Source organism: Podarcis muralis, chromosome 16, assembly GCF_964188315.1.
Source record: "Podarcis muralis chromosome 16, rPodMur119.hap1.1, whole genome shotgun sequence".
Taxonomy (NCBI): domain Eukaryota; kingdom Metazoa; phylum Chordata; class Lepidosauria; order Squamata; family Lacertidae; genus Podarcis; species Podarcis muralis.
Window position 1 is genome coordinate 34,693,765 of NC_135670.1, and position 15,150 is coordinate 34,708,914.

The 15,150-nt window shown below is 44.4% G+C and overlaps 1 protein-coding gene across 2 annotated transcripts in view; it reads right to left on the minus strand.

Moving 5' to 3' along the window:
• The window catches only part of ADGRD1 (adhesion G protein-coupled receptor D1), a 272,664-nt gene that overhangs the window by 239,585 nt on the left and 17,929 nt on the right, over window positions 1-15,150 (minus strand). For both annotated transcript variants that reach the window (XM_028710563.2, XM_028710564.2), the window contains 4 exons: window positions 14,291-14,413; window positions 9,892-10,068; window positions 8,108-8,362; window positions 4,990-5,054 (listed from right to left, as the gene is read on the minus strand). In XM_028710563.2, the coding sequence (XP_028566396.2) occupies window positions 4,990-5,054; window positions 8,108-8,362; window positions 9,892-10,068; window positions 14,291-14,413 (620 nt within the window). The remainder of the gene's footprint in view (window positions 1-4,989; window positions 5,055-8,107; window positions 8,363-9,891; window positions 10,069-14,290; window positions 14,414-15,150) is intronic.

The window sequence follows — 15,150 nt, forward strand, 5'->3', positions numbered from 1 at the left end:
CATTCACAACATGAAAAGAGTGCAACCCGCAATGACAAATCTGCGCACGCGCGGGTTGCGATTCGCCACTTCTGCGCATGCACGTGGCATCATTTTGCGCGTCTGCGCATGTGCGAGCGGCGAAACCCAGAAGCAACCCTTTCTGGTACTTCCAGGTCACTGCGGGACGTATCCTGAAATAACGTAACATGAGGTATGACTGTACAGAGGTAAAATTGCTCCTCTCCTTGCTTGCCAAGAAGGAAGATGGAGAACATGTGGTTTGTGGGGAGGGGGGCCTCCAGCTCTCATCAGGCCCAGTCAACGTGGCCTGTTGGAGTGTTGTGGGTATCAAGGAGTTAAACACTCTGTGCTAATTGGGAATGCTGACTCAGCAGCATGTGATGACTAAGCAACATGAGACATGGGGCATTGCCTAATGGATCCGTTGCCAGCTAGTATAAAGAGGCATGGTTGACTTCAGTTGGTAGGGGTATGAAGAGATGATGGCTTCTCCCCTGAATGTAATTCTACCTGTATGCTGTGTATACAACAAGACTGCTTTACGATGCTGCAAGACTGCAACTGAATAGAGCCTTAATGGTCAAGGATGATGGTCTACCCAGCCTAGCAATCAGTTTCCAAGAGTGACCAGCCAAATGTCTCCAGGTACTCACAAGTAGCGCATGCAGGTTAAGTTGGCTAACCCTGGGGCCCACCACAGGGTATGGAGGCCCTGTTTAGCTACCATGGCTTTCCCCCTAAAAATTATCCATTACATGCCGCACCACAGAAAGACCCTCCAAAACGTTTTGAGGAGCAGTGGTGGAATTTAGTCTGAGCACATGCCGGCACAACGAGAAGAACCTTTCACCGTGGATTTCAGCCTGTTAAATTGCAGCTCACCGTAGTGAAACATTCCTGACAACCAGCAAGCAGTAAGTGGGAAAGCTTTTAAGGAAAACAAAACAAAACACATATCACACACATTTCACCCATATACTGAGCGAAAATTGCTTTCCTTCCCATTCAGGCTAAACATGCTTGATAACAGCTGCATCAAAATCCCATTAGTTTTTCGTCTTGTTCATTTTGAGACTTGCGGGGTGAAAGCCGAATTCTGATGGAAGGGAAAGCACTCTAGCAACAGACTTACTTGGGCTGGGAGTTATAAACTGAAAACTTTGCCTCCAACTATTTTATTCCCCATATATATATATATATATATATATATATATATATATGCAGGTTTTGGTGTCCTCGGGTATCTTCCCGTGTAAAAGTTGGGGTGTACACGGGAACTTTTACACGGGAAGATACCCGAGGACACCAAAACCTGCATTCCTGTACCCGTGAAAATCTACGAAAGCAAATATATATATATATATATATATATATATATATAAAATATCATGTTGCTGGACTAAGTTCTCCATGGAACAGAGATCAATCTTGGATGCAGTGGAAAAAAGAAGCAAATCCTCTTTGTTGGAATGTACTTAATAAAAATATGAACCAGAGGCCTTCTTATTAGAGATAATGTCAACTGAAATCAAGAAAGAAGTAAGACTACTCTTTATGTACACAACATCTGCAGCCAGGATTCTGGTCTCAATGAATTGGAAGAGTAAAAGTACACCTAAAAAGTCAGAATGGCAGGTAAAAATGAATACATCCAACTGGCAATAATGATGAGGAGAGTTAGAGGGTACTCAATGCAGAGGGTGAATAAAGAATGGACAGTATTTAAAGAATATTTGAAAAACTACTATGATAGCAAAAATCTCCTGGCAGACCTTGAATGATTCTTGTAATGTATAGATAATAAACTAAACAATTTTTCTCTGAAGGAAATTAAGGAAACAAAGTACAATAACATGATACTATGTAAAAAAAAAAACAAATGAAATTCAGTTTTTAGAGAACAATCAGAAATCTATTTCATCTTCCTTATCTTTATTCTTTCTTTTCTTTTTTTCTTTCTTTTACTTCTCTATTTTTATTGGGGGTTTTTTGTTTTTTTCCATGTAGTGTACGTGCATAAATTGTAACATGGTAAATTGCTGTGTAAATATGTGTTGAATGTTTAATAGTAGATAGATGATAGATGGATAGAGATAGATGATAGAGATAGATAGATGATGATAGATAGATAGATAGATAGATAGATAGATAGATAGATAGATAGATAGATATAGATAGATAGATAGATGATAGATAGATAGATAGATGATAGATAGATGATAGATAGATAGATAGATAGATGATAGATAGATAGATAGATAGATAGATAGATAGATAGATAGATAGATGATAGATAGATAGATAGATAGATAGATAGATAGATGATAGATAGATAGATAGATAGATGATAGATGATAGATAGATAGAGATAGATAGATAGATAGATAGATAGATAGATAGATGATAGATAGATAGATGATAGATAGATAGATAGATAGATAGATAGATAGATGATAGATAGATAGATAGATAGATAGATAGATAGATAGATAGATGATAGATAGATAGAGATAGATAGATAGATAGATAGATAGATAGATAGATAGATAGATAGATAGATAGATGATAGATAGATGATAGATAGATAGATGATAGATAGATAGATGATAGATGATAGATAGATAGATAGATAGATAGATAGATAGATAGATGATAGATAGATAGATGATAGATAGATAGATAGATAGATAGATAGATAGATAGATAGATAGATATATGATAGATAGATGAACCAGGGGCAGCATCACTGGGCATTTCCTGAGGTCCATAGTCCTGCAGGGGTCTCTCTGCTGCTGCTCCTCCTACCTTGCTGTCACTGCCTATTCAGTTATTCTATCCAACAAGCAGCGACCTGAAAAAAGGAAATGGGGTGTCTGCCTCCTCTCGCTTTGCAATCTTCAGCCTCATCTACAGCTGGGCCAGCCCGCCCATGAGAAAGGGTGAGGTTGTCACATAGAATCATAGAATCATAGAGTTGGAAGAGACCACAAGGGCCATCAAGTCCAACCCCCTGCCAAGCAGGAAACACCATCAGAGCACTCCTGACATATGGTTGTCAAGCCTCTGCTTAAAGACCTCCAAAGAAGGAGACTCCACCACACTCCTTGGCAGCAAATTCCACTGTCGAACAGCTCTTACTGTCAGGAAGTTCTTCCTAATGTTTAGGTGGAATCTTCTTTCTTGTAGTTTGGATCCATTGCTCCGTGTCCGCTTCTCTGGAGCAGCAGAAAACAACCTTTCTCCCTCCTCTATGTGACATCCTTTTATGTATTTGAACATGGCTATCATATCACCCCTTAACCTCCTCTTCTTCAGGCTAAACATGCCCAGCTCCCTTAGCCGTTCCTCATAAGGCATCGTTTCCAGGCCTTTGACCATTTTGGTTGCCCTCCTCTGGACACGTTCCAGTTTGTCAGTGTCCTTCTTGAACTGTGGTGCCCAGAACTGGACACAGTACTCCAGGTGAGGTCTGACCAGAGCAGAATACAGTGGCACTATTACTTCCCTTGATCTAGATGCTATACTCCTATTGATGCAGCCCAGAATTGCATTGGCTTTTTTAGCTGCCGCGTCACACTGTTGGTTCATGTCAAGTTTGTGGTCAACCAAGACTCCTAGATCCTTTTCACATGTACTGCTCTCAAGCCAGGTGTCACCCATCTTGTATTTGTGCCTCTCATTTTTTTTGCCCAAGTGCAATACTTTACATTTCTCCCTGTTAAAGTTCATCTTGTTTGTTTTGGCCCAGTTCTCTAATCTGTCAAGGTCGTTTTGAAGTGTGATCCTGTCCTCTGGGGTGTTAGCCACCCCTCCCAGTTTGGTGTCATCTGCCACCTCGGGTGGCAGGAGTGACAGGGGCCGCAGATGAGGCCTCCAAAAAGGCTGCTGCAGATATCAAGTGAATCCAGAAAACGATTAGAGTGAAAGGAGAGTAAAGTTAAGATAGAAGAAGAGATTAAAGAAATAATGAAATGCGTTTAAGCTAGTTGGAAAAATAAAGTAGCGTTACAAGAATGGCTGGAAGTCAAGTCACTTGGTCTGTGTGGGGTAGGTGTGTAGGTATGTTGATATGTACAGTATAGGAAGGTATTATATAGAGTAATGTAAAGGTAAAGGTAAAGGGACCCCTGACCATTAGGTCCAGTTGTGACCGACTCTGGAGTTGCAGCGCTCATCTCGCTTTACTGGCAGAGGGAGCCAGCGTACAGCTTCCGGGTCATGCGGCCAGCATGACAAAGCTGCTTTGGCGAACCAGAGCAGTGCACGGAAACGCCGTTTACCTTCCCGCCGGAGTGGTACCTATTTATCTACTTGCACATGACGTGCTTTCAAACTGCTAGGTTGGCAGGAGCAGGGACCGAGCAACGGGAGCTCACCCCGTCGCAGGGATTCAAACAGCTGACCTTCTGATCGGCAAGTCCTAGGCTCTGTGATTTAACCCACAGCACCACCCACATCCCTTAGAGTAATGTAGGTATGTTTTATTTTATGCAAATAAAGTAGTGTGTTATGTACGTGTATTATATAATTGTGTAAATGTATATGTATGTGTTTTATATGTTAATAAAATAAAAAAATTTAAAAGGCTGCTGCCACAGTAGCAGGGACAGCTGCAGTGCGCTTCTTGCAAACCAGATCTGCCATCACCCCAAAAACCTCTTGAAAAATAGGAGATGCTGCTGGTCTGTGTCCACACCTAGGGAGGAAATGGCAGGGGCTGCCCTTCTTTCCTGGCAGGGGTGGAGGACCCCATTTTGTGGTTGGCCTCAGGTGCCAAAGTATCTTGAGCCGGCCCTGATCTGCACTATACGTACCGCTTTGAACAGCCACGGTTTCCCCCAAAACACCCTGGGAGCTGCAGCTTCGTAATGGTGCTGTCAGGAGTCCCCTGTTCCCCTCCCAGAGCTACAATTTCCAGAGTGGTTTAACAGTCAATCCCTTTCCCTATATGCAGCTCAGAGGAAAGAGATCCAGGAATGTGCCTACCATCGGAAGGGTTGCAGTTCCCTGCCATCCCCACGGAGATGCCGAAGAAAACAAAGACTGGTCACCTAGAAACGAAAGAAAATATTAGATATAAATTGCTCCTGTGCCTTAAAATCGCTGCAGTACCTGATGTAAGATTGGACGGGGGGTGGGGGAGAGAAAACTCAAAACAACCCAAAACAATCCTGCAAATACTGTCCCAGATTGAAAGTGCTGCCTGCCTGCCCTCCTTTTGTTTAGTTGTTTAGTCGCGTCCGACTCTTCGTGACCCCATGGACCAGAGCATGCCAGGCACTTCTGTCTTCTTAACATGCAGAATAAACAGATGGGCACTTCTGCCCTCCTTAACATGCAGAATAAACAGATGGGCAGTGCAAACAAAGCTTCTTTGCTACCCAGGTATCTGCAAGAGAGCTTCCTCTGCCCTCTGCATTCAGTTCTTCAAATGGGCCCCGCTTTTAGCTGAGACATAACACTGGCTCCCTGCACACTGCAGTTTGTAAATCAGGGACAAACTACACGAGATGTCCTTCACACAACGAGCCATTGCGACAATGGCTTTCAAAACTTTAATGGTAGTTGCGGGGTCTCCAGTTCAAATGTGGATGGGGTACAGAGTTATTATTCTGAGTATATATCAAGTTTCTATACTGTCCTTCATCTGAGGATCACAGGGTGGTATACAATTCAGAAACACAAAATATATACCATGGAAACAAACAAAAACAATACCTCCCCCCCAAAAAAATTGAAAGGCCATCAATTGTTTAATCAGCCAAAGGCCTGGGAGTAGAGGAATGTTTTTGCTTGGCACCTAATAGTGTGTAACAACAGCGCCAGGCAAGTCTCCCTGGGGCATCTGGCTTGTGTGCAGAAGGTTGCAGGTTCAATCCTTGGCAGCTCCAGAAAGGGCTGGGAATATCCCTTGTCTGGAGTCCTGGAGATCAGTTGTGAGTGGGTGTAAACAATGTTGAGTGAGATGGACCATGCATCTGACTAAGGCAGCTTCCTATGGGAAGTGAGGAGGGGGTCACCAGGCATTTGCCCCTCTGTTGTGGTCCTGATCCACTTCCCCAACCTGAGGCCTTGCTGCTCACACTGCAAGAAAAGCTTCCATGACAACGTATCGTGTGGTTGGGGGGGTCTCACCTAATTTGGCCTTCCGCGACCAATCCACTTCGTTCCTCAGGAGCAGGTTTCCTCAACCTTGGCCCTCCAGATGGTTTTGGCCTACAACTCCCATGATCCCTAGCTAGCAGGATCAGTGGTCAGGGATGAAAGGGAATTGTAGTCTCGAAACATCTGGAGGGCCGAGTTTGAGGAAGCCTGTTAAGGAAGGAGCACTTCCAGCTCCTGACACCAACCCCTCCCCCCCATTCCACCGGTGCAAATTCTCTTCTGCATACCCTTATTTTTAAAAAAGAAAAGGCACTGGGGTTTCCCCCCCCCCACGTTCTTTATTTCTGAACAACACACTGTGTAAAGTACAACAGTGGGTGAAGCTGGGGTGTGGAATTCAAAGGAGTGGGGATTGTGAGAGAAGAAAACAGGGGGGGGAGGAATAATAAAAGGATTGAGTGGTATTTGAGGGAATTATGTAAGCAATGATACACGTAAGTAATCCAGTTCTGTTTGTTGAATCGAGTAGTATTAAAAGCCATCTGTAAATACCTGCGCAGGCAAACCAACTGTTCTAGGAAGTATTTTCTTGGCATAGTCTTTTAAACATAATCTCCTAAGGCAGTGTTCCCCAACCTTGGGCCTCCAGCTGTTTTTGGACTACAATTCCCATCATCCTTGACCACTGGTCTTGCTAGCAAGGGATGATGGGAGTTGTAGTCCAAAAACAGCTGGAGGCCCAAGGTTGGGGAACACTGTCCTAAGGGATAGGGCCATAGCTCAGAACCACAGTGCATGCTTTGCATGCAGATGGTCCCAGGTCCAATACCTGGCAACATCTCCATTTAAAAGCAGCCTGCGGCAGATAATGGGAATGAGCTTCTTTCCTGAGACACCCTGGAGAGACACTGCCAGTTAGGGTAGACAATATGGGGCTGGGTGGATAAATACCCTGACCCAGTGGCAGCTGGTGCCCACTGGGGCTGGTGGGATGGAATGCAGGAAGCCCAAACAGCAAGCGGAGCCAGAGCCAATGACAGGCAAAGTCAACAAGTCCAAATGTTGCCCCCCCCCTCCTCCCTAAGCAAGCAATCCTGAAGCTAAGCAGGAGGAAACGGACAAGCAGTTCCGCCTCTGGGGACCAGTTGCGTACCTTCCAACGCAACTGGTCCCCAGAAGACCACCTTCTGGGTCTGCACTCCCATGTGAGTCAAGTGCTCCACACCAGCTCGTGGCCCCAAAATAAGGGTTTTTTTCTGGGCACAGAACCCCAAAACCTGTGTTTTTAGGTGCTGTGCCCAAAATCGCACGAGATTGTGGCAGCCATTTTGGACACTGTCCACTCACAGGGGGAAAAACAGGATGATCCGGGGGTTTTCCAGGGCAGTTGACAAGTATGTCAGCTGTAAGCAAGCAAACAGGCAGGTGTGGGCTAGCTGAGAGCCTGGAGTTGATGGGGAAGTTCCTTGTCCACTCTAATGAACCAGCTTCCGCTGGCCTGACCTGATGTGTGTTATCTGTCTCATGAATAAAAATAATAAAAAGGCCATGTACAGTAACTACGGGTGCCTTCTCTTTTCCACTTTGGAGGTGTCAATTACCTCTTGTCAAGTTTGGTGCTTTATCGTCAATGAAACAATCTATGGCAGCCCACCCCAGTTTGGTGCCTTCCAGAAATTATTGTATTATGACTCCCATCATCCCTGACCATCAATCATGCTGGCTGAACTGGTTGGTTGGTTGGTTGGTTTGATTGATATCTGGTGGGAGTTTGAGTCCAAAATTTCGGGAGGGTACCATGCTGTGGATGGCTGATTTCATTCAACATGCACTCATTATCATTTTGCAACATGCAACATTCTCACTTTGTCTAGAGTTTGCAAAACCCTAGTTAATGGGGAAGGGACTTCCCCTGCAAGGTCATAGAGAACGTTGGTATATCTCTTCTGGATTGCATGCAATCCTTTCTAGGAAAAACAACAACACCATTTCCACTTACCTACAGCAGCAGTAAAATACTGCTCAATCTCATTGGCTGTGAGCACTCTTTCCCATATGATAAATTCATCGAAAGCCCCATTGACATAACGCTTAGCCTGGTCACCCTCTGACCCTGTCAACATGTTTGAATTAGAGTCATCGTAGCTGTAGAAAACTGTCCCCTTTGGATCAGTGGTATTTAAGGTTCCATTGACGTAGACTTTCAAGCCATCTTCAGATTTCCAGGTAAATAGAACATGAGTCCATTGGGGACCTGAATGAAAAGCACAGAAAGCTAGAGCAGACACTATGACTCTATAAACCCATTTAAGAACAGAAGAAGAGCCTTGTTGGATGAGCCCAAAATCCCTACAGCAATCTGTTTCCCACAGTGCCCAACCAGATGGCTATGGGAAGCCCATAACCAAGGTGTGAGGACAAGAGCCCTCTCCCCCTGTTGTTCCCCAGTGACTGGTATTCTGAGACATGTAGATATCTGGTCTTCAGGATAGAAGATAGCCCTCATGACTAGTAGCCTTAAAGGTAAAGGTAAAGGTACCCCTGCCTGTACGGGCCAGTCTTGACAGACTCTGGGGTTGTGCGCCCATCTCACTTAAGAGGCCAGGGGCCAGCGCTGTCCGGAGACACTTCCGGGTCACGTGGCCAGCGTGACAAAGCTGCATCTGGCGAGCCAGCGCAGCACACGGAAACGCCGTTTACCTTCCCGCCAGTAAGCGGTCCCTATTTATCTACTTGCACCTGGGAGTGCTTTCGAACTGCTAGGTTGGCAGGCGCTGGGACCGAGCAACGGGAGCACACCCCACCGTGGGGATTCGAACCGCCGACCTTTCGATCGGCAAGCCCTAGGCGCTGAGGCTTTTACCCACAGCGCCACCCGCGTCCAACAATTGATAGCCTTACACTCCATGAATGGGACTACTCAAATTCATTTCCCTCTACTCAAATAGATTCCCTCTCATTGTTAGGTTTCTATCTGCTGGATCTTCAGGCTCTATAATGCTATTGTGTAGCTTGGGAGATGATGGGCTTCTGCAAATTGTAACTGCTATGCACATAATAGGGGGAGGGGAATACATTTTCTCAATATAGCACCGTGTTTGTCTATCCCGCCCCCTTTAAAGCCATCCACACTAGAAGCTATCACAAAAGGTATCAATGAGTAATTAAATGATGCAATTAATTATGTGAAGAAGCAGTCTATTTTGCCTTTCCTAGATCTATTGAAATTCTAATTCACCAGGAGGAATTAATGGACTTACATTAGTCAATTCCAATGGGTCTGTTCTGAGTCAAACTAACATTGGATGCAACCCTAAATTTCTAGCCTGTATGACATTGCCTGGTGAATTCTCAGAAGCTGAGTAAGATTTCTAGTGCTCAGGAAGGTGAGGTTTCAGTACTCTACATTATGAATAGTGGAACTAGAATTGCGCAGATAAGCACAACTATTCAACTTTGCATCCTTTATGCAATTTTGGTAGGATACAGAACCCAGCTTTTCTCAATGCAGGATTCTGGCAAACTTAAGCGCAGACATCCCCAATAATAGCTGCATAAAGGAAGGGTGAAGTTCAAGAGATGTAGCTTTTTTCCATCACAATGCAATGGGGAGGAAAGGATCTATACTTTCAATATTCTCTTCCCTGCTAGGCAGTTGTTAAAGGCAGAAGAGTTCACCTTTTAAGACCCTTTGAATGTGACCTTTTTATGTAAAAATACATTTACTATGGTTCATCACTAAATTTCAATGAATCCATACAGACCTGAAAAATCCAAATTTACCTGGCGGAATGAAATCAGCTTCCCACTTCTTTGAAATCTGATGGTTAAAGAGCTCTATAGACCCTTTGCTTTCACTGAAGTAGACTTTAAATCCACTGGAAAGTACCTGATCCCCATATGCAGGAGGGGGCTTAGTCTGCTGCTCCTGAGTCTTCCAGAAAAAAGAGAAGGTTACACCTAAAGAATGGCAAAAAGAACATGAATTGTCTGTGAGAAGATAGACGTGGAACTGAAATTCATCAGAACACAGGTGGGTGCAGCCCAGCTTGAGCAGGGCACACCTCAGTTGTGCTTCCACTTTGGCTAATCTACTTTATTTACATATAAACACACACGGAGCACTGCAACATGGCTCCCTCTCTCTCTAGCATCAGACAGCAGAGAGATAATAACAAAGGACAATAGTCCCACTTCACGGAACACAGTAACACAGACATCCTGTCTCCATCACTTCCCACTCTGTGGAGTCAAAACACATACCGTCATGAGATAGACAAAAATCTCATGACTGCAATCACGGAGCAGAAATTCTAACATCTACTGCAACTAGGTTGCTCCTCCCTCATTCTGCAATCCTGGCTAATTACCTCCTCCTGTCTCTCCACACTCTCCCCCTCTGTCAGCAATGGGATGCAGCTGACACTGGGTAGAGTGAGGCAGCCACCGCAGACAGCAGGTGTTGGAGAGGGAGAGGCAGAGAGCAGTTCCGGTTTCTCCCAGTTTCTCATTTTTCCAATCTTAAATTCAGATTTTCACATTCCCAAACCAGTTTGCAAGAAGAAGAAGAAGAAGAAGAAGAAGGTCCTCATGAAAACGAGCCCCAGTCAGCATGGCCAGAGGTCAGGGATGATGAGATCTATAGCCCATTGGCATTTGGGAGGAACCACATTGATTGGATCAAGATGAGTTCTGGGGTCATCATCAAGTTATTAATCACCTTATATAGAATAGTCCCAAGGCAATGTATCATTTTGAAAAGCAACAAATAAATAAATAAAGCGCGTGCAGAACAGCAGATACATTTAAAACTAAACTAGAAAGAATGAAACATAGATTGAGTGGAGAAGCTTCTCAGAACACAAATGCCTCCATTTGTTTCCAGAAAGAGTGAATAGTGGACAAAGACTCTATTCCGCAGAAATGTATAACTGCAAGGGGACCATAAGGTTAATCTAGTCCAACCCCTTGCGATCCAGTAATCCTTTGCCCAACGTGGGGCTCAAACCCACGACCCTGAGATTAAGGGTCTCAGGCTTTACCGACTGAGCTAGGGACAGCCACGTTAAAAGCCCTGCTCTGAGTTGCTGTGGCTTCTGCACTCTTTGGAACTTGCAGGAGAAACTTTGCCACAGACCACAGCAATCTACTGGGTGCATGAGGGACAAGGCAATCTCTCAAGTGTTGCCTCTGCAACCCTTTCCTGGACCAAGGGGCCAGGGCTGCATCCACCAGGCAAACGCCCGCTCGCTGATATTCCCTGCTTTCCGCTCCAGTCCTTTCCGCAAGGGGGAAATGTGTGGTTTTGCTAGCATTGTTGATTATTATTTTAGGCCTGCTGAGTTTGGTATTTCTGTTGGTGGAGGGAAGCATGCCGTCAGTCTCAGAATGGAAGGTTGCCAAGCTGAGCTACAGTTGTGGTCCTCCCCGTTCTCCAGGAATTTCAGCTCCAAGTCTGACTGACTAAGCTCTCCCTTGTTTACACCCTACATTGATAGGAAAACAGTCTGAAGAACTGAGTTTTGTGAAAACGTCTCTTCCCTTTTGCCAAAGCCATCTAAATGTCAGTCACTGTCAGTGGGAGAGGTGGGGAACAAGCAGGGACGGGTGAATCCGTCCATTTTATAGGAATTGGTGAATCTATTAATTTCAGTTCTTTCAGTTTCTCATTTCTCCAATGTTTAAATTCATTCCTCTGCATTTCTGCAGCAATTTTCTTTCTTTTCTTTTTAAAAATCCTCCTAAAAATTATTCATAATTTTAGTGTGACTTTCTCCTAATAAACACATTTTTGTATGCAGTTTTTATTACTGTACACATTCAATTTCTCCTGATACAATGCATTTTTGTACGTTTTCTCCCACTAATATATTCCTTTTTCTGCACACGTCCCCCTAAAATTTCCATTTTTGTAAACACTGTTTGATTCGAGAACTGCATTGCAAAATTCAGGTAAATGCAATATGCACATTTTGAATAACAACTGTTTGCATACATGTTTCAGAATGCTCAGATTAGCTAGATATGCCTTTAAATGCAAGATGAATAAAATCCCCTCCCCCAATCCCTAGAGAAGGGGGAGCTTTTGTGCACCCCAGACAAGGAGTTCACCCTCACACATTGCTAGATTCCTGGAGCATACAAATTGCAGTTGCATTCCACACTGGAATTTAAAAAAGAAAAAGGCTACAGTCCTAAGCATGCTTGATAGACACCCAAGCATCTTCTTTTAAAATAGACAGAGTTGTTCAGGCTGTGTGCTGCCCACCTGTCTGAGGTTGGCAAGAAGAAGAAGAAGAAGAAGAAGAAGAAGAAGAAGAAGAAGAAGAAGAAGAAGAAGAAGAAGAATTTATTATTTGTCCCCCCACTGACTGGGTTGGCAGCAATGTCAGGCTGCATAATATTCAGGCAAGCCAGCTGTGATGGGTTGCAGCTACCTTAGTTTGATGGTGATGAGCCAGGTGAGCTCACCTGTTCAACTCTGGTGGAGCAGGAGTCATTGAATGGAAGCATGTCAGGAGTAAACAGCATAGGGGATCCTTTAAGGGACATTTGGGGTGTTGCATCAAGACCCCAGCCCAGTTCAGGGTTGCCCTGCTTGCCACAAACATACCAAAGTTGCAGGTATGACTCACAGTTCAGCTGTAGGCTTGAACTTCCTACCACTTCTGAAATGTTCTTCCACCATGGTTTCTCCCTGACATTTATAAGGGTGTGTGAGTTTCCCCATCTCCTTTTTCATACTATTGTTACTTGCCACACAATGCAGTGTTTGAATGTCTTAATGATCTTGCTTGTGAGCCCTGGGAAAGCCAGTGATGGCATGATAAACATTTACCCAGTGCCTTATATTATCCTCGTCATTAGAGAATGAACATTGCAGACCGAGAGGTTTTTATTTCCCAAATGGTGTGCTTGTGTGTGTAGGAGAATATTTGTTATACACATAACAAAATGTGCTGATAACAGCAAACAAATCCCTCTGGCCTGTCGAGATTAGATGAAGAGGCATCCTTTCAGGAAAATGGGTTGCAGAGGCTGAATCCATTGGTCTGCTGCCGCCTTTGCTCTGGTTGGAACCAACAGCTCTTTGGTTCCTCCCCTTCTGGAACCCTACATGATTGGGGTTCTAGATCATGTGGGAAGCCACCGTGAGTGGCGGAGGAGCCCCACATCACCCAGTCACATTCCATGAGATGGTGGGCATCAAGGATGGTGGCGAAAGAGGTGGACCTCAGCACTCTCACCCCCCCCCACTTGCATGTGGGGTTTACACGTGAGCAGAACGCATGAACAGGACTTAGGTCATTTCAGAACAACTAGAAGGGATAGTGTGTGTGTGCGAACGCGCGCATGCAAAGCACGCCAACAGAGAGGCTGTGACTCCGCCCACTGCCAGCATGCTGCCAACCAATTACTTCCAAGGGAATGTAGTCCCTGGCAGTGGAAAAAGGTTGTCTGTCTCCATCATAGCTTAACCCACCTCAAGAGGTTGCTATGAGGTTAAAATGGAGACAAACACCTGTATGCTAGACTCCAGAAGAAATCATGGGACACCAATTGATTCTTTTCTTTCTTTTTTCTTTAAAGTGTTAACGACATTCTTGAAGCGAATTTTTGGGGGATTGTTCTCCTGGACTGATTGCTGACCAGAATAAACTTACCATGTATCCTTAGAGAGATTCAAGCCAAATATTGTTCCTAACCAGCAATACTTATAACTTGAGAGACCTAATGCAGTCCTAAGGGGGTGATGCTCAGCTGTGATAGTGCTCTGAGATATGAGTCAAGAGAAGGATATTAAAATACAGGGAAGATGTCTCTAAAACACAGTCCTTCAAGACAAACTCTTTGTGGAATTTGCTTGGGGAATTTCTGGCAGCAGCGATCTAATTTCTTTCTAGAAGCCCATACTTAAATTACAGCAAGAAAACTGCACCAGTAATTCTGATAAATGTATTTGCATTTTCTAGGCAAATAATCTGGATTTTCTTTCTTTTTTTCTTTCTTTTTAATTAAAATGGGAGGTTGCAGAAAATACACATCGTTAAACCTCAAAAGAGTTGGTGATGCGTGTCTTCTTTCAGCAGCTTTCTCAGGATCCTCCTCCCTTTCTCTGGGGAAAGTGTGATGCAATAAAGGAATATAAAGGAGACAATGACGACTGTGGCTTTGTACTAACCTTCAGGTTCACAGAATTCCGGGTTAACAATGCAAGAGTTCTGATGGCTTCCAAAAAGGAGGAAGGTCATTCCTTTAACATCTGGGACGCAGATGCCTTTGTTCACTATTCCTTCTACAATATCTACCAAAGGAGGGAAATTGTTTAAATGATACATTTATTTCTTTTTAATAGCCTTGTCAGTTCAAACAGCCTAGGGATACAACTCAGGCAATTTTAAATAGCTTTCTTCCTATTCCTCTCCCCTCAGTCCCATCTCTATGGGGCCTCAGACCCAATGACCACTGCAATCCATCTCACTCCTTTGCATCCTCCCAATGCTATTCAGACCCTCCCCTGAGTACTCCATACATTGCAGAAGACTTAGTGCACTGCTTTAAATGTATAGTGCACATAGGGGCCTATCACTTTAAACACTCATGTCATTCCCCAGAGAATCACAGGAAACATAGTTTGTTAAGGGCTCTGAAAGAGACCCTCTGTTCCCCTCCCAGAGTTAAAATAACCAGGGTTCCCTGCAAGGAGCCTCTGGTTATTAAACCACTCTGGGAACTGTAGAACCAGTAAGGGGAAGAAGAGGGTCTCTGAACAACTCTCAAAACAAAAGGCAGTTTCCAGGATTCTTTGGGAGGAAGCCATGACTGTTTCAAGTGGTGTGGCACTGTTTTAAAGGCATGGTGCAGATGGGGTCTTAAGAAAGTGGGTAGTCAGTCTCTCACTTTGTTCTGAGATGGTGGAAGCTCCCATCTCCTGAGTTCTAATAGCAGCCTGCTGGGTGGGGTGGACCTATGGCTCTACCTTCCCCACACCAGGAGCTTAGCTAGATGGAAGGGTATTGGTGAAGGAGAGCTCTCCCATTG